At 35.7% G+C, this 23,729-nt stretch overlaps 1 protein-coding gene across 1 annotated transcript in view; it reads left to right on the top strand.

Moving 5' to 3' along the window:
- LOC148948958 (protein amalgam-like) overlaps positions 1–23,729 on the top strand; it is a 184,102-nt gene that overhangs the window by 104,441 nt on the left and 55,932 nt on the right. The window contains exons 3-4 of the mRNA XM_089094147.1: positions 577–784; positions 23,026–23,193. Of these exons, the coding sequence (XP_088950273.1) occupies positions 577–784; positions 23,026–23,193 (376 nt within the window). The remainder of the gene's footprint in view (positions 1–576; positions 785–23,025; positions 23,194–23,729) is intronic.

Raw genomic sequence — 23,729 nt, 5'->3', positions numbered from 1 at the left:
TAATATAACATATAATAAAACAAAATATAATATAATATATGTATTATATATAAATAAAAAAAATTATATTTATATATAAATATAAATTATACCATAAGTGAGAAGGGCTCATCTCCCTCACTGTCCCGTTCTTTACGCACAATATTTAGCCAGTGTTTAACTAAAAAAAAGCTTTATGTCACAAAAATAATAAATATATGTAAGTCTGACTTTATAAACAAATATGGAAAATGTATGCATTGTTTTGAAAATCTATCACTATTGTGTCTCTAATTTGTATTATTAGTCACACTTTAAACTGTTCCAACACAGCTCATTTTTCTAGGGTTTTTCATGGTCACGTTAATAAGGCTTTGTTGTTCTGAAAAGTTCTTTATTCTCTTTGCAGGGATTTAAGGGGCTATTGTGCTGGGTTTTAGTTTATTTTTGAGAAAACTTGTAAAACCCATAGGCTCTAATTCTGGTTTCTCACTTTGCCTAAAAACTATGGGGACTGCTCACAGCCCCAAACCTTAATCACACATTATACCATATATGATTTTTTTTTGGAATTGAACTTCTTTTCTTATTTGATAGGTTGCTTGGGTCCACTTAGACCGTAACATGATAATAGCTATTCATAAAAATGTGCTATCTCGAATAACTAGATATTCAGTGTCTTATGACCATCATAGAACTTGGCGGCTTCACGTCAAGAATACACAATCCGAAGACGCAGGAAGATACATGTGTCAAGTAAATGCCGAACCCATGATATCACAAGTTGGGCACTTGGATGTTGTTGGTAAGTATAAACTGTTTGTATATACATGAATAATATATTATTGATTGTATACGCGTCATTTTGTGTATACTTCTCCAGGATGCATATATGTTGAGTTAATGGCAGTATCAAAATGATTTAAATAGCTTTGACATGTCACAAAAAGATATGAACGAATCCTGGAACATACACACGAGGAAGCTCGTTGAAGCTAGGCCACCTTTGGATTCTTAAGACTTCCCTCCAGTGTTGCCACTCCAAAGAAATTATTGGCATTCTTCAGGGCCTCTAACAAGTATTCCCACAGCCTAAAAAGTACTACCTCCATAAAATTGTGTTGGGTGTTGCGCTTCGCGCAACACGCTGAACACCTCTTAAGGAACACATCTTATTTGAACTTCTTAGTTACTCTTTGACATTACCATATAAGAGAAAATTAATTTTTATTTCTCTATCGTTAGTTCTCCTCACCTGACTTTTAACATGACAGAATCTAGCAACTTATATGGGATGCAACATATTTAAGAACGTCTCATCATCTGGATTTTCACTTTCAGCGGCCCATTATTTCTTAGTGCTGTAATAATACCGCTTCAGACTATTTATTTTCGGGAATCATGAGACGAATAGCTGGAACCAGTAAAAGCGCTACATTTTATTCCCCCCTCATAATGTTCAAGTATATAGCCCAAATTATATATTTCTCGTGTATTTTTTCCATTTACTGATTTACTCAGTGTTGATTCAATTTACAGCTAACCAGGTTTAAACATGGGAAAATGGGGAAAATGCATAGAAAATATATATAATTTTGGCTATATATTAGCATATTAGTGAGTTTTGGTGGTAAAATACAGTAGACGAGCATCCAAATGTGTTAAATACAAAATGTCTGCATATTACTAAGTAAGAATTGTTTTTGTAACGTGTTTCCTTCCGAAAATCGTTGGCTAATGATAGGTGACTTCAATTGTGTTGTTCATAGCTCCTCTACTCGTGCCAACTTAGTTTTAGATTCGTTGCCTATTCGTTACCGCATAGCACCCAAGGCTCTTAATTACAGTTATATTCATAAAAGTGATACTGTGAATAATATTGAACATGGTATCTGCTCTGCCGATGTTCCCTGTTCTGTCGTTCATTTTGATAAAGACGATCGTGATCTTGTCCACCTTCCCTCTCCCTTACTGTGACATTAACTGCTGATGCATCTAATCATCCTTGTGCTGCTAATAATAAATGGTGTATGAAACGAGAGTGAAGCAAAGCCAATTGGCCTTTATATATTTCTACCCTAAAAGCTCTGTTGTCCTGCGTCAAGATCCCTTTTAATTTACTGTGCACGAGTGTTTTTTTCACCACAAGCCAGAGTGCAGCTGAATGCTTATTATCTTCACTTCGTTAAGTGCACGAAACAAGCTGAGAATGTGGCTGTTCCCCTTGTCCGGGTTAAACTCAAAACTCGAAGTCCAATTTGAAATAAAGATCCGGGTCTTAAAGCCGTCAAAAATCGTGCTAAACTCTGGCTTTGCATCTGGATTGGGCGTGGGTGGCCCTTGCGAGGCCAAGTGTTTGATATAAAGAGTAAGACAAAAGCGGAGTTTAAACGGTATCTTCGTTTGGTTTGATATAATGGTGCTGAGTTCCCTAAAAGTGCGGTACAATGGAAAGAAGTCATTAATACGTCTAAATTTGATTCATTAGAGACCAGTGATGTTATCCCAGATTCGTCTTGGCTTAGGCATTATAAAATATTTTTGTAAGATCGAGTATAGTGTTCATTATCATTTTCAGTGCTTAGTTTCTAAATTTTGCCACCTCAAGTTTTGCAACGTCATGTTATTCCTGTCCCAACTAAAAGTATTGTTAATTGTCTGCTTAAACTTAAGTCTAAATCAAGTGATCTTGGTGGGATTAGCGCTCACCATTTACGTTGATATTGTCCGGCACTAGTCGCTCAGCTCGTTACTTTTCAAGTACTGTTTATGTTTGTCAGCGGTGCCTGATTCCTTCCTTTGCGGATTGGTAACTTAGATTTTTAAACACGCAAGATACCATTTTGATTGTAGTTACTACAGGCCCACCACTGTTGCTTCCAATATTAGGAAGATTTTTGAATATGTTCTGCTCCCATATATTATTGAACAAACTGCGAAAGACTCAAACCAATTTGGATTTCAACCTTGTATTGGGTGTCAGCATGTGCATAAGGTTTTAGCTACAACTCTTTATGATGCCCAGTCTAAAGGTTATGAATTACATATTTGCGCTTTAGATTTATCTAAAGCCTTCGATAGTATTTGCCATGCACAAATGTGGCACTCTTTGTCAGAGTTTGGAGTGAACCCTTCTGTCATACATGTACTTAAATTCTGGTATAGTAATTCTTCGTTTAAAATCTGGTACAGGGTACTGCGGTAATATAAGTAGAATGCTTCGTCTGGATTCTGCCACCCGTATAGCAATTCCTATATTATTTGCGTACGGCACATTCCATGGTAGCTTTCCAAGGCATAGTCTACAGCCAGCGGTTATTTGGCAGTGTATAATGTGGTCAAACAGGTTTTTTTTATGTTTTTGTTGTCAATTGCACAATGAATGTAGGTCATGAGTTCACATACACATTCTTAAAACTACACGTGATTAAACACGTTACAAAACTACGTGCTATTTGCTTATGTCCTGTTGGTACCATTCCAAACGGCTGAGGATTCCCCGCATGTCCTAAACATTGCAAAAAAGATAACAGTATGAACGGGGGATACCCCGCGCAAATTTGTTTCAACTCCAAGTTTTTTTTCAACCAGACTGGTTTTTTGAAAGCATAATGTGTACATGTGCGTAGGCTTTGTTATTAAAACTTGGACACTACAATCAGAATTGTTTGATCGACATTTATAAAGGGGTAATGAGATTTGCGTATTGGAATAAAAATTTTTAACTAGAAATGGCTGAAAAGTGTTTTGGGGGAGATGAGGTGATTGTGTACTGTATAATACACATGTGATATTTGGACAGTGTTGTCAGTTTGAAATAGTTTAACGTTCCCTTCGTTCCCTCATTTCTGAGGACAGGGGAGGGGGGTCAATTTTGGAGGGAAAAACAAAAATACTCAGAATCGAAAATAAAGCGTGATCTGCCTCAAGGGGAAGACTCAGAGGCCCTTCATTCCCCCATTTCTGAGGGCAAAGGAGGGGGGGGGGATCAATTTTGGAGGGAAAACCAAAAAATACTCAGAATCGAAAATAAATGGGATCTGCCTCAAGGGGAAGGCTCAGAGGCCCTTCGGTCTCCCATTCCTGAGGGCAGGGGAGGGGGGTGGGTCAATTTTGGAGGGAAAACCAAAAATACTCAGAATCGAAAATAAATGGAATCTGCCTCAAGGGGAGGCTCAGAGGCCCTTCAGTCCCCCATTTCTAAGGGCAGGGGGGGGGGAGTCAATTTTGGAGGGAAAACCAAAAATACTCAGAATCGAAAATAAATGGGATCTGCCTCAAGGGGAAGGCTCAGATTCTGAGAGCGGGGAAGGGGGGGGTTAATTTTGGAGGGAAAACCAAAAATACTCAAAATCGAAAAAAAATGGGAATCTGCCTCAAGGGCAAGGCTCAGAGGCCCCTCCATCCCCCATTTCTGAGGACAAGGGAGGGAGAGGGGGTCAATTTTTGAGGGAAAACCAAAAATACTCAGAATCGAAAGTAAATGGGATCTGCCTCAAGGGGAAGGCTCAGAGGCCCCTCCATCCCCCATTTCTGAGGACAAGGGAGGGGAGGGGGTCAATTTTGGAGGGAAAACCAAAAATACTCAGAATCGAAAATATATGGGAATCTGCCTCAAGGGCAAGGCTCAGAGGCCCCTCCTTCCTCCATTTCTGAGCGCAGGGGAGGGGGGTCAATTTTGGAGGGAAAACCAAAAAATACTCAGAATCGAAAATAAACGGGATCTACCTCAAGGGCAAGGCTCAGAGGCCCCTCCTTCCCCCTCAGATAAAGTTTTAACAAGAAATGTCTGAAAAGTATTTTTTTTTGGGGGGTGAGGGCGATGACAGAGTGGATGTCTTAGACTAGTGATAGTGCTGTACTGTGGTACGAATTGCTTGGGAAAAACCCAAATGAATTAGTTGAAAATAAAGTTTTAACAAGAAATGTCTGAAAAGTATTTTTTTGGGGGGGGGGGGGGTGGGATTTAGACGAGGGATTTAGACGAGGTTACGTGCGCGCACGTATTATTTTCTATAATAGCGTAACTATCCTGTGAGTTGGTACTTTGAAATTATTTTCTACAAAAGCGTAACTATCATGTGACTTGGTACTTTGAAATTATTTTCTACAATAGCGTAACTATCATGTGAGTTGGTACTTTGAAATTATTTTCTATAATAGCGTAACTATCCTGTGACTTGGTACTTTGAAATTATTTTCTATAATAGCAAAACTATCATGTAACCTGGTACTTTGAAATTATTTTCTATAATAGCGTAACTATCAAGTGACTTGGTACTTTGAAATTATTTTCTACAAAAGCGTAACTATCATGTGACTTGGTACTTTGAAATTATTTTCTACAATAGCGTAACTATCATGTGACAAGGTACTTTGAAATTATTTTTTATAATAACGTAACTATAATGTGACTTTGTACTTTGAAATTATTTTCTACAAAAGCATAACTATCATGTGACTTGGTACTTTGAAATTATTTTCTACAAAATTGTAACTATCATGTGACATGGTACTTTGAAATTATTTTCTACAACAGCGTAACTATCATGTGACTTGGTACTTTGAAATTATTTTCTATAATAGCGTAACTATCATGTGACTTGGTAATTTGAAATTATTTTCTAGAAAAGCGTAACTATAATCTGACTTGGTACTTTGAAATTATTTTCTACAAAAGCGTAACTATAATGTGACTTGTTATTTTGAAACTATTTTCTACAAAAGCGTAACTATCATGTGACTTGGTACTTTGAAATTATTTTCTATAATAGCGTAACTATCATGTGACTTGGTACTTTGCAATTATTTTCTACAATAGCGTAACTATCATGTGACTTTGTACTTTGAAATTATTTTCTACAATAGCGTAACTATAATGTGACTTGGTACTTTGAAATTATTTTCTACAAAAGCGTAACTATCATGTGACTTGGTAGTTTGAAATTATTTTCTACAATAGCGTAACTATCATGTGACTTGGTTCTTTGAAATTATTTTCTATAATAGCGTAACTATCATGTGACTTGGTACTTTGAAATTATTTTCTACAAAAGCGTAACTATCATGTGACTTGGTACTTTGAAATTATTTTCTACAATAGCGTAACTATAATGTGACTTGGTACTTTGAAATTATTTTCTATAATAGCGTAACTATACTGTGACTTGGTACTTTGAAATTATTTTCTACAAAAGCGTAACTATAATGTTACTTGGTAGTATGAAATAAATTTATACAAAAGAGTAAATATAATGTGACTTGGTATTTTGAAATTATTTTCTACAAGAGCTTATATATAATGTAACTTGGTAATTTTAAATTTTTTTCTAGAAGAGCGTAACTATCATTAGACTTGGTACTTTTAAATTATTGTCTACAATAGCGTAACTCATCTGAGTATTTATTTTTTTATAATATTATCCAACATATAAGCTCTAAGTTGACTTGTTCATTTGTAATCATTTTCCACAATAGCTCGTGTTTAACAAAAAAAACAACAAAGGAATTATTTACTGACCTTTAGTTGTTGTGATTTTAAAAATTCCGCTTTTATTTCAGCCAATCGTGTTTAACAAAAACAAAAAAAAACAAAGGAATTATTTACTGACCTTGAGTTGTGATTTTAAGACTTCTGATTTTATTTCAGCCAATTGTGTTTAACAAAAAAAAAACAAAAAAAAAAACTTTTCAGAAATTTCTTTATAAAACTTTATTTTCAAATAATTCGTCCGGGTTTTCGTGAGCAAGTCATGCCAGAGTATAGCAATAGAACTAGTCTAAGACATCATCGCGGTTTTAATCCCACCTCCCAAAAAATGTAACTATCATTTGACTTGGTACTTTAAAATTATTTTATAAAATACCGTAACTATCATGTGACTTGGTACTTTGATATTATTTTCTAAAATATAGTAACTATCCTGTGATTTGGTACTTTGAAATTATTTTCTAAGAAAGATTATCTATAATGTGACTTGGTAGTTTGAAATTATTTTCTATAATCACGTAACGATTATGGTAAATGGTTAATTTAAATTTTTTTCTACTTGATCGTAACACTACTTTGATTGTGTACTTCTATATTATTTTATATAATAGATTAACTATCCTTTTAAATTTTACCTTTTAATAATTTTCTAAGAAATAGAACCTTTCATCTTAGGTTGTCATACGTCCTTAATATATATAATATATGAAAAATCAAATCACGTGGTCCATTGATATTATATTCTACAATAGCTCGTGTTTAACAAAAAAAAAACAAAAAAGGAATTATTTACTGACCTTTAGTTATTGTGATTTTAAAAGTTCCGCTTTTATTTCAGCCAATCGTGTTTAACAAAAAAAAAAAAAAAAAAACGAATTATTTACTTACCTTGAGTTGTTATTTTAAGACTTCGGCTTTGATTTAATCCAATTTTTTTTAAAAAAAAAAAAAAAAAAACTTTTCAGACTTTTCTTGTTAAAAATTTATTTTAAAATAATTCATCCGGGTTTTCGGAAGCAATTCATGCCAGAGTACAGCACTATAACTAGTCTAAGATATCCACTCTGTCTTAGCCCCAACACCCAAAAAATACTTTTCAGACATTTCTTGTTAAAACTTTATTTTTAACTAATTCATCCGGATTTCTGAATGCAATTCATGCCAGAGTACAGCACTATAACTAGTCTAAGACATCCACTCTGTCATTGCTCCATCCCCCAAAAAATACTTTTCAGACATTTCTTGTTAAAACTTTATTTGCAACTAATTCATCCGGGTTTTTGTCAAGCAATTCATGCATGATTACAGCACTATAACTAGTCTAGAAAATCCCCCTCTGTCATCGCCCCCACCCCCCAAAAAAATACTTTTCAGACATTTCTTGTTAAAACTTTATTTCAACTAATTCATCCGGGTTTTCGAAAGTAATTCATGCCAGAGTACAGCACTATAACTAGTCTAAGACATCCACTCTGTCATCGCCCTCATCCCCCAAAAAAATACTTTTCATAAATTTCTTGTTAAAACTTTATTTCAACTAATTCATCCAGGTTTTAGAAAGCAATTCATGCCAGAGTACAGCAATATAACTAGTATAAGACATCCACTCTGTCATCGCCTCCCACCCCCCCCCCCCCCAAAAAAAAATACTTTTCAGACATTTCTTGTTAAAACTTTATTTTCAACTAATTCATTTGAGTTTTTCACAAGCAATTCATACCACAGTACAGCACTATCACTGGTGTAAGACATCCACTCTGTCATCGCCCCATCCCCCCCAAAAAAAAACTTTTCAGACATTTCTTGTTAAAACTTTATTTTCAACTAATTCATCTGGGCTTTTCACAAGCAATTCGTACCACAGTACAGCACTATAACTAGTCTAAGACATCCACTCTCTCATCGCCCTCACCCCCAAAAAAAAATACTTTTAAGACATTTCTTGTTAAAACTTTATTTTCAACGAATTCATCCGGGTTTTCGAAAGCAATTCATGCCAGAGTACAGCACTATAACTAGTCTAAGACATCCACTCTGTCATCGCCCCCACCCTCCCAAAAAATACTTTTCAGACATTTCTTGTTAAAACTTTATTTCAACTAATTCATCCGGGTTTTCAAAAGAAATTCATGCCAGAGTAGAGCGCTATAACTAGTCTAAGACATCCACTCTGTCATCACCTCCCACCCCCCAAAAAAATATAGTTTTCAGACATTTCTTTTTACAAATTTATTTTCAACTAATTCATTTGGTCTTTTCACAAGCAATTCGTACCACAGTACAGCACTCTCACTAGTTTAAGACATCCACTCTGTCATCGCCCTCACCCCCCCCAAAAAAAACTTTTCAGACATTTCTTGTTAAAACTTTATATGAGGGGGAAGGAGGGGCCTCTGAGCCTTGCCCTTGAGGTAGATCCCGTTTATTTTCGATTCTGAGTATTTTTTGGTTTTCTCTCCAAAATTGACCCCCCCCCCCTCCCCGGCCCTCAGAAATGGAGGAGGGAGGGGCCTCTGGGCCTTGCCCTTGAGGCAGATTCCCATTTATTTTCGATTCTGAGTATTTTTGGTTTTCCCTCCAAAATTGACGCCCCCCTCCCCCCACCCTCAGAATCTGAGCCTTCCCCTTGAGGCAGATCCCATTTATTTTCGATTCTGAGTATTTTTGGTTTTCCCTCCAAAATTGACCCCCTCCTCCCTTGTCCTCAGAAATGGGGGATGGAGGGGCCTCTGAGCCTTCCCCTTGAGGCAGATCCCATTTATTTTCGATTCTGAGTATTTTTGGTTTTCCCTCAGAAATTGACCCCCTCTCCCTCCCTTGTCCTCAGAAATGGGGGATGGAGGGGCCTCTGAGCCTTGCCCTTGAGGCAGATTCTCATTTATTTTCGATTCTGAGTATTTTTGGTTTTCCCTCCAAAATTAACCCCCCCCCTGCCCCGCTCTCAGAATCTGAGCCTTCCCCTTGAGGCAGATCCCATTTATTTTCAATTTTGAGTATTTTTGGTTTTCCCTCCAAAATTGACTCCCCCCCTGCCCTTAGAAATGGGGGACTGAAGGGCCTCTGAGCCTCCCCCTTGAGGCAGATCCCAGTTATTTTCGCTTCTGAGTATTTTTGGTTTTCCCTCCAAAATTCACCCCCCTCCCCTGCCCTCAGGAATGGGAGACCGAAGGGCCTCTGAGCCTTCCCCTTGAGGCAGATCCCATTTATTTTCGATTCTGAGTATTTTTTTGTTTTCCCTCCAAAATTGACCCCCCTCCCCTGCCCTCAGAAATGGGGGAACGAAGGGCCTCTGAGTCTTCCCCTTGAGGCAGATCACGCTTTATTTTCGATTCTGAGTATTTTTGATTTTCCCTCCAAAATTGACCCCCCCTCCCCTGTCCTTAGAAATGGGGGAACGAAGGGAACGTTAAACTATTTTAAACTGACAACACTGTCCAAACATCACATGTGTATTATACAGTACACAATCACCCCATCTTCCCCAAAACACTTTTCAGCCATTTCTAGTTAAAATTTTTTATTCCAATTCGCAAATCTCATTACCCCTTTTTAAATGTCGATCAAACAATTCTGATTGTAGTGTCCAAGTTTTTAATAACAAAGCCTACGCACATGTACACATTATGCTTTCAAAAAACCAGTCTGGTTGAAAAAAAACTTGGAGTTGAAACAAATTTGCGGGGGGAATTCATACTGTTCTCTTTTTTGCAATGTTTAGGAACAGGCGGGGAATCCCCACTCGTTTGGAATGGTACCAACAGGACATAAGCAAATAGCATGTAGTTTTATAACGTGTTTAGTCACGTGTAGTTTTAAGAATGTGTATGTGAACTCATGACGTACATTCATTGTGAAATTGACAACAAAAACAGAAAAAAACCTGTTTGAGCACATTATACACTGCCAAATAACCGCTGGCTGTAGACTATGCCTTGGAAAGCTACCATGGAACGTGCCGTACGCAAATAACATAGGAATTGCTATACGGGCGGCAGAATCCAGACGAAGCATTCTACTAATATACCAGTTCAATCTGGAGTACGCCAGGGTGGGGTGTTATCACCTTATCTATTTAATACTTGCATTCAAAATGTGTTATTAGGAATCAAGCCTTCGTATTTTTATAATTTATCTGATGCATCTTATATTGCGTATGCGAACGACCTGCTAGTTTTAAGCCGAACCAAGTCTATTTTGGCATTATCGGTGCAACGTATTTTTATGATGTTTTGGGTTTGTTGGTCTGTTTATGAATGTTGATAAATGGGAATATTTAGTTTTCAATCCCAAATCACGCAATGTTACGAGTTTATGGTGGTTAGGAATTAGTATTTGTTCTACACTCCCTTTTTTGTGACTTCAAGTTCTGAGAGATGTTAAAGAAAAGTTGAAGATCGGATATACGAAAATTGTACCTAACGGTGGAAAATATTCACGCCGAGCTTTAGCTAAAATGTATTCCACATATATAGAGAGAGAGAGTGATTTATTCTAAACAAACAAACAATTTAACATAAGTTTAGCGACCACCCCAAGAAGTAAAAGCTTGTCCAAGGGGGTGGCAAAAATACACTATTATAACAAAACAATAAAAAAAACGAAAAAAATAATAACCTATCTATATCACAGTCCCCAAATAGCACCACAAACCTTACACCTTAACATTTTCATTAAATTTGCTATCATATTCATAATCATTACCCCCAGAAGCCATAGAAATTTACCAATATCATTATTAAAAAAAAAAAAAAAAAAAAAAAAAAAAAAATTCAAACTTACTAAAAAACATCCCTTTAATTAAAATCTTAAACGAAGAAATATCACCTATATTTTTTATATTTTGATCAAGATGGTCCAACTTCTGATCCCCCTGTGAAGCAAAGAAAACATCGATCGGGCCGAAACTACCAGTGGAATATTAATATCTGCAGATGACCTAGTATCATAATCATGGACAGAAGATCTCAGGTTAGCCAAGCTATCAAAACAGGGGAGGTTTATACCCCTCTGAATCCTAAAAATGAATAGAAGTGTATACAACTCCCGTAATCCGGAAGCTGGCAGTATCTTTACACGCTCATACACGTTTCGTACCGAATCCCGGGGTTGTAGGCCATCTAACAGCCGAACAGCGTTGTTTTGTAGAACTCGTATTGACCGAGCCATAGAAGGAAATGTTCCAAGCCAAACACTACTGCAATACAATATATATGGATGGATAAGAGAATAATAAAGAAGGCGCATAACAAAAGGAGGAAAACAATGTTTAAGTTTTCTCATTATACCCAGGTTACGAGACACAGTTTTACAAACATAATGTACATGGCGCTTGAATAATAAAACATCATCAATATAAACCCCCAGGTCAGTGTTTCCACTTCAAATTTTTTCAAATCCCTAGTAGACTGGTGGAAAATCCCTAGAAATCCCTATTTTCAATACCAAAATCCCTAAAGGTTTCCCCATTTTCTGATTTCTTCAAGTCACAAGCCTTGTTATGCTGACTTTTAATAGCATTTGTACAAGACGATTTATTTTGCAACTCAAGACCTTTTACTTGTACCAAAATAGCTTCTTTTCTATATCTTCATTTAAAACAATGCTTTGTATTTATCGACTAGTTAAGTTCGGTTTTGATTTATAGATTCCAGTGCCAGATCTCAGATTCTGGACCATATGAATATATTTTTTTTGTCCGTAATTTTTTCCTTCTCTATTGTTTTTTTGTTGTTTTTTTTGCAGCCCCCTCGTTTTTATTTGAATTGTAACGTAGGATTGGCATGAATGGTTTCCAACCGGTCGCGTTTGTAAAAATTAATTTTGTTTAGAATTTTTTCATATTGAATTGTGTTAGATGTCTAAAAAAATGTCTGAAGAAAAGAAAAATTTATCTGCCAACGGATCTGTCAAAAGGTGACTGAAATTATGATATTTAAGGATAGAAAATTGCTAAAAATGTGCTTTGAGTAATACAAAAAAGGTAAAATATGAAACAATACTTAGGCATTTCTCACATTCGTGTAGTAAGGTGCAGCAAGGCGAAATAGACTAAGTAAGAGAAATAGATTTCAATTCTGTTTTTAAAAATTTCAATTTCAAAACAGATTTCAATCCTGTTTTCTGCTGCGCGTGACCAATCAGAGAGCTTAATTGGTTGCGTCAGTAGGTCAGTGGATATGGTGGTAAAAAAAAATATTTTCAACATTGATGAGAATTCGCCTCATCCACTCCTGTTCCATTTGTTTCCATCCCATGATACTTTCCCATACTTTCAAATAAAGGGTGGGAGGAAATCAGGCCTTAGTGACTGAGCTGATACAGGGTCAACCATTTCTGCATATTTCTAAATGTGCAGAGATTCAATGGAAAAAGATTGTGCAGCTCTGCGTCATTAAATTCAACTGCGTCATGGGGCACATCTGGATCTGATTCTAGTGTCAAGAGAGAGACCTGCCCATTTGGATCTAAATAAATACTATCGAGAGGAAGGTAAACACTTCGGTCATTCACATTAAGTTGAAATGCATTTGTTGATACATAGTCCTTCTTCATGAAGCTCATAGACAGTTCCTTGATAAGAGATTCAGTCACTAGTTTCAAGCGATAAAATAGTGGTTTTTCAGCTTGAAAAAGTACATTAAATTCAGTAACCAATCCCAATGTAAAGGGAACAAATTCAGACATGCACTTCATGACTGGGTTCAGATTTGTGTATACAAGCGTTGGCCTCAGGTCACTTTGTGCTGCGGTGAGTTGTTAGGAGTAGTAATAGTAACAGTTTTAGCGTAAAGAGCAAGGTATTGAGGAGGGGGGAACCCTTCATATACGGAATAAATCTATGAATATTAATACACAAATTTTGTTTTAATTCTCATGTACGGTGAGCCAAAGTCGGACCTCTATTAGCTAAAAAAAACGTTCAGAAATTAAATTAAAAATAGTTTTTTTTTTAACTGAAAGTAAGGAGCGACATTGAAACTTAAAACAAAAAGGAATTACTGTTTTAATTGTTTTGAAAAGTAGATTTGCGACAAAGAGTCAAACTTTATGATAATGAGTGAGACATTGAGGAGGGGACAACCTTTTTTATATACGGAATAATTTCTGTTCGTTTTAAGTTTTAATGTCGCTCCTTACTTTCAGTAAAAAAAAACAGCTTTTTTGTATTTAATTGCAGATAAGAGCTTGAAACCCCTATAGAATAGGAAGTTATTCACGCTCATTAGGCATTTCAATAACAAACAAGAGAATTTGGAGAATTATTGGAGTATCGAATAGATATTAAAAGTAAAATCTAAAACCATTAAACAATTCCCAGAGGAGATACCCCACCCCTTCAGGGGATTAAGTCTAGCATTTTTATTGGGGCAAGAGGGGTCCATATCTGGATATTCAAGGGTCATAGACTATTTAATAGTTATTTTCTCCAAATTATTGGGAAGGGGGCCGCTGCCCCCATCCCGATACGACACCCCAGCCCCCTTACTCCCAACCGACTTCAATCATCAAACTATAATAGATTTAACCTATCTATTTATATTACAAATCTTTTTATTGAAAGCACCAAGCACCATTTTATTTTTAAATAATTTCTTTTTTGTTTCAGAAAATTATATTTAATGCATAGGCCTACCTACCTTCTTTTTTTTCCAATGACTCCACTGAAATCTTTTTTGGAACTGATAGATATTAGAGAGTGAAAAACCTTAAATATGAAGAAAAAAGTGACCTGAGCAAATGTTATGAAATAAGTAGTATAGAACATATTTGCAATTTTGCGATTCAGTAGGTTTGCCTATCATTTTGATGACAAAGCTCTGGAGTCTTTTTATTTCTGATATGGTGAGAAATTAGAAGTTTTAAAGGCGGTATATTTACATAAATGTTAATTTGGAACGTATTGGGGGGTGTAATGGACCTCTATTTTCCTTTTTTTATTAGTTAGCCTCCTGTATGACTTATTTGATTGAATAATGAATCTATGCCTTATATCGTGAAAAGTCACTAAGAAAAACCTTAGAAATTCCTTTAAAAATCCAGAATACTTGAAAAAATCCCCAAATCCGTAAATGAAAAAAATTGCCCCTAACAGACGTCAAAAATCCCCATTATAGGGGGAAAATCTCTAGAATGGGAACACTGCCCCAGGTACTTATAAGAACACGCCCACTTTAAAGCTCCATACTGTGTTACAATATCCTGAAACCATGGATAAAAATCTGGTGAACGGGAAAAAATAACAAAATTAGTCCTACCCAGATTAATCTTTAATCTATTTACCCTCAACCAGGAATATAACCTTTCAATAGCATCTTTCATCGATGTCTGAAGTAATTCTTCTGTCTTCGCGGTACTAACAGCAACTGTGTCATCAGCAAATAATGACACCATCTCATTCCTGGGATTTTTGGCCCTATCACTAACATTAAAAAAACAACTTGGGATACAATTAGGCATATCATTAATATACTATAAAAAAAGAATTGGGCCAAGAACTGACCCCTGCGGGACACCACTAGTCACTGGGCGGGGGCCTGATTGTATACAAGTCATCTCTACAAACTGGTACCGGTTACTAAGGAAACTCCGTATAAAGTCAAGAGCTTTACCTCGGATCCCATAGACCTCGCATTTTTCCAGGAGTAGGCCATGGTCAACTGTATCAAAAGCTGTATCAAAGTGACCATTCTGTCTTGTTTTTAAGTGGAATGTATTCGTTATTGAATAAGAATGATTTGCGCCAGATCCGTATTGCTTATTTTAGATATTGCAAATTTTTATTGTACCTTCCCACTTCATATCGTAATACACGTATTATTGAGAAGTATGGTACTACCAGCATTATCCAATCGTTTGAATTGCTTAGTAATAATTTGACAAGAAATGCCTTTGTGTCCCTAAGCCCAAACCATAGTATTATCCATGTGTTTTTGTCAGTGATTAAGGTTTAAGTTATCTTTGTTTCTGTGTATTTGATTGATTTTTGTTTTTCCTTTTTAGTGTAATTTACTCCTCTTGTTTTGTATAAAATTGGGTTATAAATAAATTATTATTATTATTATTATTAATATTCCTAATTCTATCCTTTTACCCCAAAAATTGTTATCTATTGGTTTTCAAAGTCGCCCCCGGTTAAATTAACGCCCAGACCGGTGTTAGATTAACCGATACTTATCTGCTAGCCAGTACACACTCGAGAATTCGGATCTAAAGGTACGGGGTTGAAACAACTGAGACGCTTGGGAGATAGATAGGATATGAATAATCTGGGCTGTATATTTACACATTAGGGGAGAGGGGAAAGGTCGGGGCTTAAGTATAGCGGGGCTGCATGCAAAATATAACATAACCTAACCTAACCAAAATACACATTAGGGGGTAGGAGAAAGGTTGGGGGCTAAGTATAGCGAGGCTGCACGCAAAATGTAACTTAGCCTAACCATAATACAGACTAAATATTTATTAAAATATAGCTACAATGTAGTTTTCCACTGGGCTGAAGCTAATTGTCTTCGTATACAAACAGGTTATTGTCTGATTTAATAGAACCAAATTCTCGAGTGTGTACTGGCTAATAGATGAAGTTTTCACTAACAATGTAGTTTTCCACTTAGCCGAAGCTAATTGTCTTCGTATTCAAACAGCAATAAGCCGGTTATTGTCTGATTTTATAAACCCAAATTCTCGAGTTTGTACTGGCTAACAGATAGGTACCAATTTACCAATTCAATTTTTTTTACTGAATGTACAAACAGGATTTTTAGTACTTGTATAATATAGTACCGATCTCAAATTATTCATCTAAGTAGAACCTGTTTCTCTGTAACTTAGTCCTAATGACATATCAAACAGTTCGTGGTAACGAACTGTAAGTAAGGAGCGACCCGGCTCAATAGTAACTGAAACTCTAAAAACCGGAATTTTGATACCCTAAGATACATTAATAGAATCAGAATTTTATGCTGATTTCAAATATATAAGTTTTATTAAGTTTATTCTTACCTATCAAAAGTTACTTGCCTGAGAAAATTTGCCATATTTTCGAAAAAAGGGGAAAACAACCCCAAAAAGTCATAGAACTTTAATGAAAATCACACCATCGGATTCAGTGTATGAGAAAACCCTGCTGCGGAAGTTTCAAGCTCCTATCTGCAAAAATGTGGAATTTTGTATTTTTTTGTCAGAAGATCACGGATGTGTGTTTATTTTATTTTATTTATTTTTTTTTTTCCAGGGGTGATCGTATCGATCCAGTTGTCCTAGAATATCGTAAGAGGGCTCATTTGAACGAAAATTAAAAGTTCTAGTGCCCTTTTTAAGTGACTAAAAATTGGAGGACTACTTGGCCTCCTCCGACGCTCATTTGTTTTCCCAAAGTCACCCCATTAAAACTTTGAGATTACCATTTTGTTCAGCATAGTCGAAAATCTGATAATTATGTCTTTGTAGATGACTTAATCCCACACAGTTCCCGGGAGAAGGGCTGGAAGTTATGAACTTTGCCCACTATTTACATATAGTATTGGTTAATGGGAAGTATAAAGACGTTTCAGGAGGGATTTTTTTTCTGATGGGGAGGGGGGGTCAGAGGAGGGGGTTAAGTGGGAGGATCCTTCCATGGAGGATGTTTCCTTGGAGGAAGGGACATTTCTATAAAGGTGGCGCCGGATTTCCCAGCATTATTTAAAACACGATCAGAAATTAAATAAAAAAACTAATTTTTTCAACTGAAATTAAGGAGCAACATTAAAACTTAAAACAAATAGAAATTATTACGTATATGAGGGGATTCGCCCCCTAGTCAATACCTCGCCCTTTTCGCTAAAGTTTTTTTAGTACTTTCAAAAGAGCTATCTATTCTATTTAACCGGCCTTTGTGTTTCAGGGGTCTGTGATTCGAACAAAATTCGAACTTAGCGTAATGAGTAAGGTATCGAATAGGGGGCAAACTCCCTAATATATGTAATAAAACATACGAATATAGAAGTTCGTTACGTAAGTTACGTCAGAAAAAAATTTCGAGAAAGCCATTTAGCCAAAAAAGTAAAATTAATATGCAAATTTCCTTTTAATCATTCATGTATGGTGAGCCAAAAACAAAAGCAAAATCAAAAACGTTCAGAAATTAAATAAAAAAAAAGTTTTTTTAACTGAAAGTAAGCAGCGATATTAAAACTTAGAACGAACAGAAATTATTCCGTATATGAAAGGGGCTGTCCCTTCCTCAACGCCTCACTCCTTACGCTAAAGTTTGACTCTGTCTCACAACTTTATTTTTTAAAACAATAAAAAACTTTAGCATAAAGAGCGAGGCGCTGAGGAGGGGACAGCCCCTTTCATATACGGAATAATTTCTGTTCGTTTTAAGTTTTAATGTCGCTTCTTACTTTCAGTTAAAAAAAAACTTTGATTTTTATTTAATCATAAAATATGATGAAAATATAATACCTAACCTAACCAAACTTAATTTTAATTCAAAAATCAAATGATAGTCAATTTATACAATCCTGAAAAAGGCTTATACCAGCTTTGCTTCTCGCTCAAACTATTGTCTTGGCTTTATCTTTAATTAGGTCGACGCTATATCCATCGTACAAGGACTGGATTTTTCAATAAAGTAACCCATTTAGTCAGCCCATTTATCTAACAGTTCGTGGTAACGAACTGTAAGTAAGGAGTGACCCGGCTCAATAGTAACCAAAACTCTAAAAATCAGAGTTTTGATACCAATAGATACATCAAAAGAATCAAATTTTTATGCTAATTTCAAATATATAAGTTTCATGAAGTTTAGTCTTACCCATCAAAAGTTACGCGCCTGAGAAAATTTGTCTCATTTTCGAAAGAAGTAGAAAACACCCCCTAAAAGCTATAGAACATTAATGAAAATCACACCATCAGATTCAGCGTATCAGAGAACCCTACTGTAGGGGTTTCAAGCTCCTATCTGTGAAAATGTGGAATTCTGTATTTTTGCCAGAAGAAAGATCATGGATGCGTGTTTATTTTTTTTTTCCAGGGGTGATTGTATTGACCCAGTGGTCCTAGAATATCGTGGGAGGGCTCATTTGAACGGAAATCAAAAGTTTGAGATAGCCATTTTGTTCAGCATGGTCGACAATATAATAAATATGTCGTTTAGGTAGGTAGGTAGGTGGGCACCGGTTTAATCATAAATCTGTTTCGTAGCACTTGCTAAATTACACAGATTTTTACAAACTCAAAAAAAAAAAAAAGAAGTAAAAATATCAGCTCTTGTTATACATTTTGGTAAAAAAACGGCGCGAAAGAATCTTTAGGTCTTCGAGTGCGACTCATTGGTGGTAACAGTTTATGTTGGGCCCGTGTCTTCATATTGACATAGGCCTCAGGGGGTATTATGAATCTATGGTGTCTGTTGTTTAATAGGAATAAACCAAAATTTATTATCAATTTATCTCTTCCTTCAGACAACGATGGTAGGTCAATTGTTCTAAGTCCTTCCTCATAGTCGATGTAGTCCCTGTCAAGAATCCCTTTAACTGTGTGTTTTTGTACATTTTCTAGCATTTCAGGTAAGCATCGTGAATTTTGCACTGCAGGACCCCACACTGGACAGGCATATTCTAGGTGAGGGCGGACATAGGTCACGAAGGCAGTTCTTAACTGGTTTCTAGAAAAAACCAAAACGTTTCATTGTAATAATGGTTTGAAGGGCACTACATGTCTTCGATGCCACTGATTCCACATGGGTTTTGAATTTACAGTCCGATGATAATATTACTCCTAGTAATTTGGCACTGTTGGACAGGGGAAACAGAGAATTTGGGACATCAAGAACACACTTTAGAGGGTTAAACCGAATAACTTTTGATTTGGTGGAGTTTATGGTAAGATTAGCTTGCTCAACCTCCTTATTCAACATTTCCATCAGGTCACGGGGGAAACAAGGGGTAATACTTGAATTTTTAGTTTCATAGTTAAGTAAAACAGAAAGGTCATCGACAAATTTATATCTTTGGTCATGTTTCCTCAGCACAAAATTTATCACAGCCACAAATATCAGCTCGGCTAATTTGGTGCCTTGAGGGGCACCACACGTAATTTTACGAGAAGAGGACAGAGTATCACTCTCAAATAGAGGAAACACACATTGTGTTCTATTAGTTTAGGATGACTTAATCCCCCAAAGCCCCCGGGGGGAGGGCTGAAAGTTATGAACTTTACCCAATGTTTACATATAATATTGGTTATTGGGAAGTATACAAACGTTTTAAGGGGGGATTTTTTCTGGTAGTGGGGGGGAGTCAGGTTTTATGTGCGAGGATCTTTCCATGGAGGAATTTTTCACGGGGGAAGGTACACTGCTATGAAGGGGGCGCCGGATTTCCCAGCATTATTTAAAAAACAATCGGAAATTAAATTAAAAAAGAAGTTTTTCAATTGAAAATAAGGAGCAACATCAAAACTTAAAACGAACAGAAATTATTAAGTATATGATTGGGATCGCCCTTTAGTAAACATCTAGCTCTTTAAGCCAAAGATTTTTTAGTACTTTCATAAGAGCTGTTTATTCTAATTAACGGCCTTTGTGATTAAGGGGTCATTTTTAAAGAATTGGAACAAAATTCGAGCTTTGGCGTAAAGAGCGAGGTCTTGACTAGGGGGTGAACCCGCTAATATACGCATTAAAAATATATGAATATAGAAGTTCGTTACGTAAGTTAATTCGTAAGTTACGTATATTTATTACTAATCAAAACGTTCGTAAAGACAATTTAACAACTTTCGAGAAAGCCATTTAACGAAATAAAAGTAAAATTAATATACAAATTTTGTTTTAATTATTCACGTACGGTGAGCCAAAACCAAAACCTGCATTGATTCAAAAACGTTCAAAAATTAAATAAAAAATAAGTTTTTTTTTTTACTGAAAATAAGGAGCGACATTAAAACTTAAAACGAACAGAACTAATTCCGTATATGAAAGGGACTGTCCCCTCCTCAACGCCTCGCTCTTTACGCTGAAGTTAGACTCTTTCTCACAACACTATTTTTTAAAACAATAAAAACTTTAGCGCAAAGAGCAAGACGTTGAGGAGGGGACAGCCCCTTCCGTATACGGAATAATTTGTGTTCGTTTTAAGTTGTAATGTTGCTTCTTACTTTCAGTTGAAAAACCTTGTTTTTTTTATTTAATTCTAATGAAAAGAATTGAGCTAGTAAAAGAGTGGCGCTTCGCACCGCTATTTACCGACTCAAATTTTGTACCAACTGACTGAAAAAAGGGGGGGGGGGGGTATCCCACCTCTCTCCTTGCGTGACGGCCCTGGTCGTAAATGCCATATCTCATGAAGAAATTGCGCCTTGAGAGTGTTCAGACATTTTGGCTTTAAGTTGCAGCCTTAAGACAAACTTAGGACTACACTGTTTTCTATCAAGGGTTTAAATTCACTGAAGTTTAGGGAGAGGGAGGGGGGAAATATATTTTCGAAATAAAGACGGGGCAACTTGGTTCCTTTTTGAATTTACGATAAAAATATAAATAAGGGAAGTTTGAATTGAGAGTCTAATAAAAGTCATTTTTTTAATTCTAGAGGGGAGGGGGGGGGACGAAATCAAGAGATATCAGTGCCCTACGCCCCATCCACCCTAATTAACTCCCCTAGGTACCACCACCTTTCCTGCAGATAAGTCTATGTTTCAGATTTTATGAAGAATTAACTGTCTCCGAAGGGGGTGCTACCATTTCGGCTAAGCGTCACAAGCACTAAACGTCATAACATTTAACCGTCAGAACCACTAACCGTCATAAAATCGACTAAAAATTTATAAGTTTATATAATAGTAATAAGTATATAATAGTTTAGAAACAAATTTTGGCAATATATTTGCACATCAAGGGGGTGGGGGTAAAGCATAGCATATATTAAATACGTAACCTAACCTAACCTAGGTACCTTTCTCCCCCTAAACCCCAAAAAACTGAAGTTTTAAAATTTTAGATGTTATGACAGTTAGTGGTTCTGACGGATTTTTTTGTCGATGTTGATCACGGATTTTGTCGATGTCCTGACGTTAGTGCTCCTGACGGTTAGATGTTATGACGCCTTCCCCTCCGAAGAATTTCTTGCTACTATACAAGCTAGCAGCTTCTACTGTTGTAAATTATGTAAATTCTAAGACTGGCAATATGCTGTAAAACAGTTAATATTAACATGGGTCATGAGACAAGGAAATGCAAAAAAATTTGAAACCCTTAATCTGTCTTAACCAATTTTACGATTACCTCATTCACTTTTCTCAGAGGTTATTTTCTATCTAGAGAAAATTTCTCTTGCCCTAAGTTACAATTGCCGCTTGCGCAAAATAAATTGCCTCATAAACTTAGCAACTGTCCTCATTCCAGCAAGGGACTGATAAAGGGAGTACACCGGATGTGTCGGCACTTGAAAAGTGACCTAGTGGTAAATCTACTGCATTTAATGATTTTTCCTTTTTTTGCTTCTTAAAGAAGAGTTATATCTTTCTACCTCCCATCTATAAGACATGGAATCTGTTAGCCCAGAGAGTATAAAATTAAGGTAGAAAGTTAAATTTTTTTTCTTGCTTAATTTCACAGCACGTTTTATTCTTTTTGGAAAGGTGAGCATCAGTAAAGGTCTTGTCGAAATTTCAAAAAGTTTCAACTTTTTTGGTCATTTTATTACTCTTCTTAACTCTGCTGAATTAAGATTTAAGATTTATTCCAACAAAAAGAATGTACAACAAACATAAATACACTATTGATAGTCAGATATGGCTGGGAATGCAGCGAGAAACAAACGAAAAACAAAACAAGAAAAGAGAAAAAAAAGTTATACAGAAAGGGTTATACAATTAACACTCAATTGTATGATAAGGCTGCAAAGAAAATCTTATTTTTCATATAAAGAATAATTTTTTTTTTTAAATAACTCTGTAAACTTTTATAAAGTTCTTTTTCTGTGTTCTTTCTCTACTTTCACCTAATTTTCCCTACTTCACTCTAATTTTTTAACCTTAGAAAGTTTATCTTTTCTGTTTTGAATTCATTTCGAAGAATTTAACAGACCGAATAATTTAAATATTTTGTTGGGCCGTTTTTTGGACATCTAAGGTTAAGAAAACTCAGGTTTCTTTAGGCTAACTAAGGTTACTACTAAATTGTAATTCATTTTGAAAGATAATGTAGTTTTCTCTGCATTTTGTATGAATTGAGTGTCTAAGTAAACTGATATTATGAATGTACTGTTATAATAATAATAATAATAATAATAATAATAATTACTATTATTATTATTGTTATTGTTATTTTTATTATTATTGTTATTATTATTATTATTATTATTGTTATTATTATTATTATTATTATCATTATCATTACTGATATAATGAAGTCAAGCGTGTGATATTTTGATTTTGATGCAAGGCTGGTTTTATTTTTTATTTTGGTTCATTGTAAGTAGTTTATGTATAAACAGAGCTTTTTAGTAAGCAGTACCAAAAAAACTAAGTTCAACCTGTTAAGGATTTAAAGTTCAGAAAATTGATTTTAGTACCGCCAACAATATCTGACAATGGTAGTTCTCCGTCTCAAGTTACTGCCAGAGAAGGAACACGGGTGAGTCTTTTGTGCCGAGGAGAAGGCCGACCCCCACCGAAAGTAGCATGGAGGAGGGAAGATGGAAAAGCACTAATTCATGAGCGAAGATCTCTTGATACAGGTTTTGATTATTTTGCGTTTTTTACTTTTTTTTTTATTTATGCACTCAACCAAAAATAACATCCTTCCTCGCTATCAAGGTTTTCATGATGTGGGTTCTCCCAGCTTTCAGGCTCACTGCTGTGTTTTCATTCCAAGCACACACTTCTTGCGTCAGATTTCATAGTGCGTCCTAGGTCATTTGTGACTGTCATTTGTCCTAAGTCATCATAGCATATTTTTGCAAAAGTCTGCTCAGTCCTACTTCTTGTTTTGCCACATGGGTTTTGAAAAATAATGCCAGTAAAATTTGATGTGAATACTATTCTATTATATCTCTTCTTTATATTGGTATAATATTGTATTCAATCCAAGTTATTTCATTTTATTTAGTAAATTATTTATTTGGATTTGTCAAGCTCTCCTTTTCATCGGTTATCAGCATGCTCTTAAAGCTTAGCTTATAGTTTGGTGCTGATTAACTTTTGCATGCTCTTGCGCGGAGTTCTGCGTGGTTTGATTTTTTTTTTTTTTTTTTTTTTTTTTTTTATTTTTGCT

This window comes from Artemia sp. Qi Xiang Cuo, chromosome 9, assembly GCF_049724085.1.
Source record: "Artemia sp. Qi Xiang Cuo chromosome 9, ASM4972408v1, whole genome shotgun sequence".
Lineage (NCBI taxonomy): Eukaryota > Metazoa > Arthropoda > Branchiopoda > Anostraca > Artemiidae > Artemia > Artemia sp. Qi Xiang Cuo.
The sequence above is the reverse complement of the archived record's forward strand: the minus strand, read 5'-3'. Positions and strand labels throughout refer to the sequence as shown.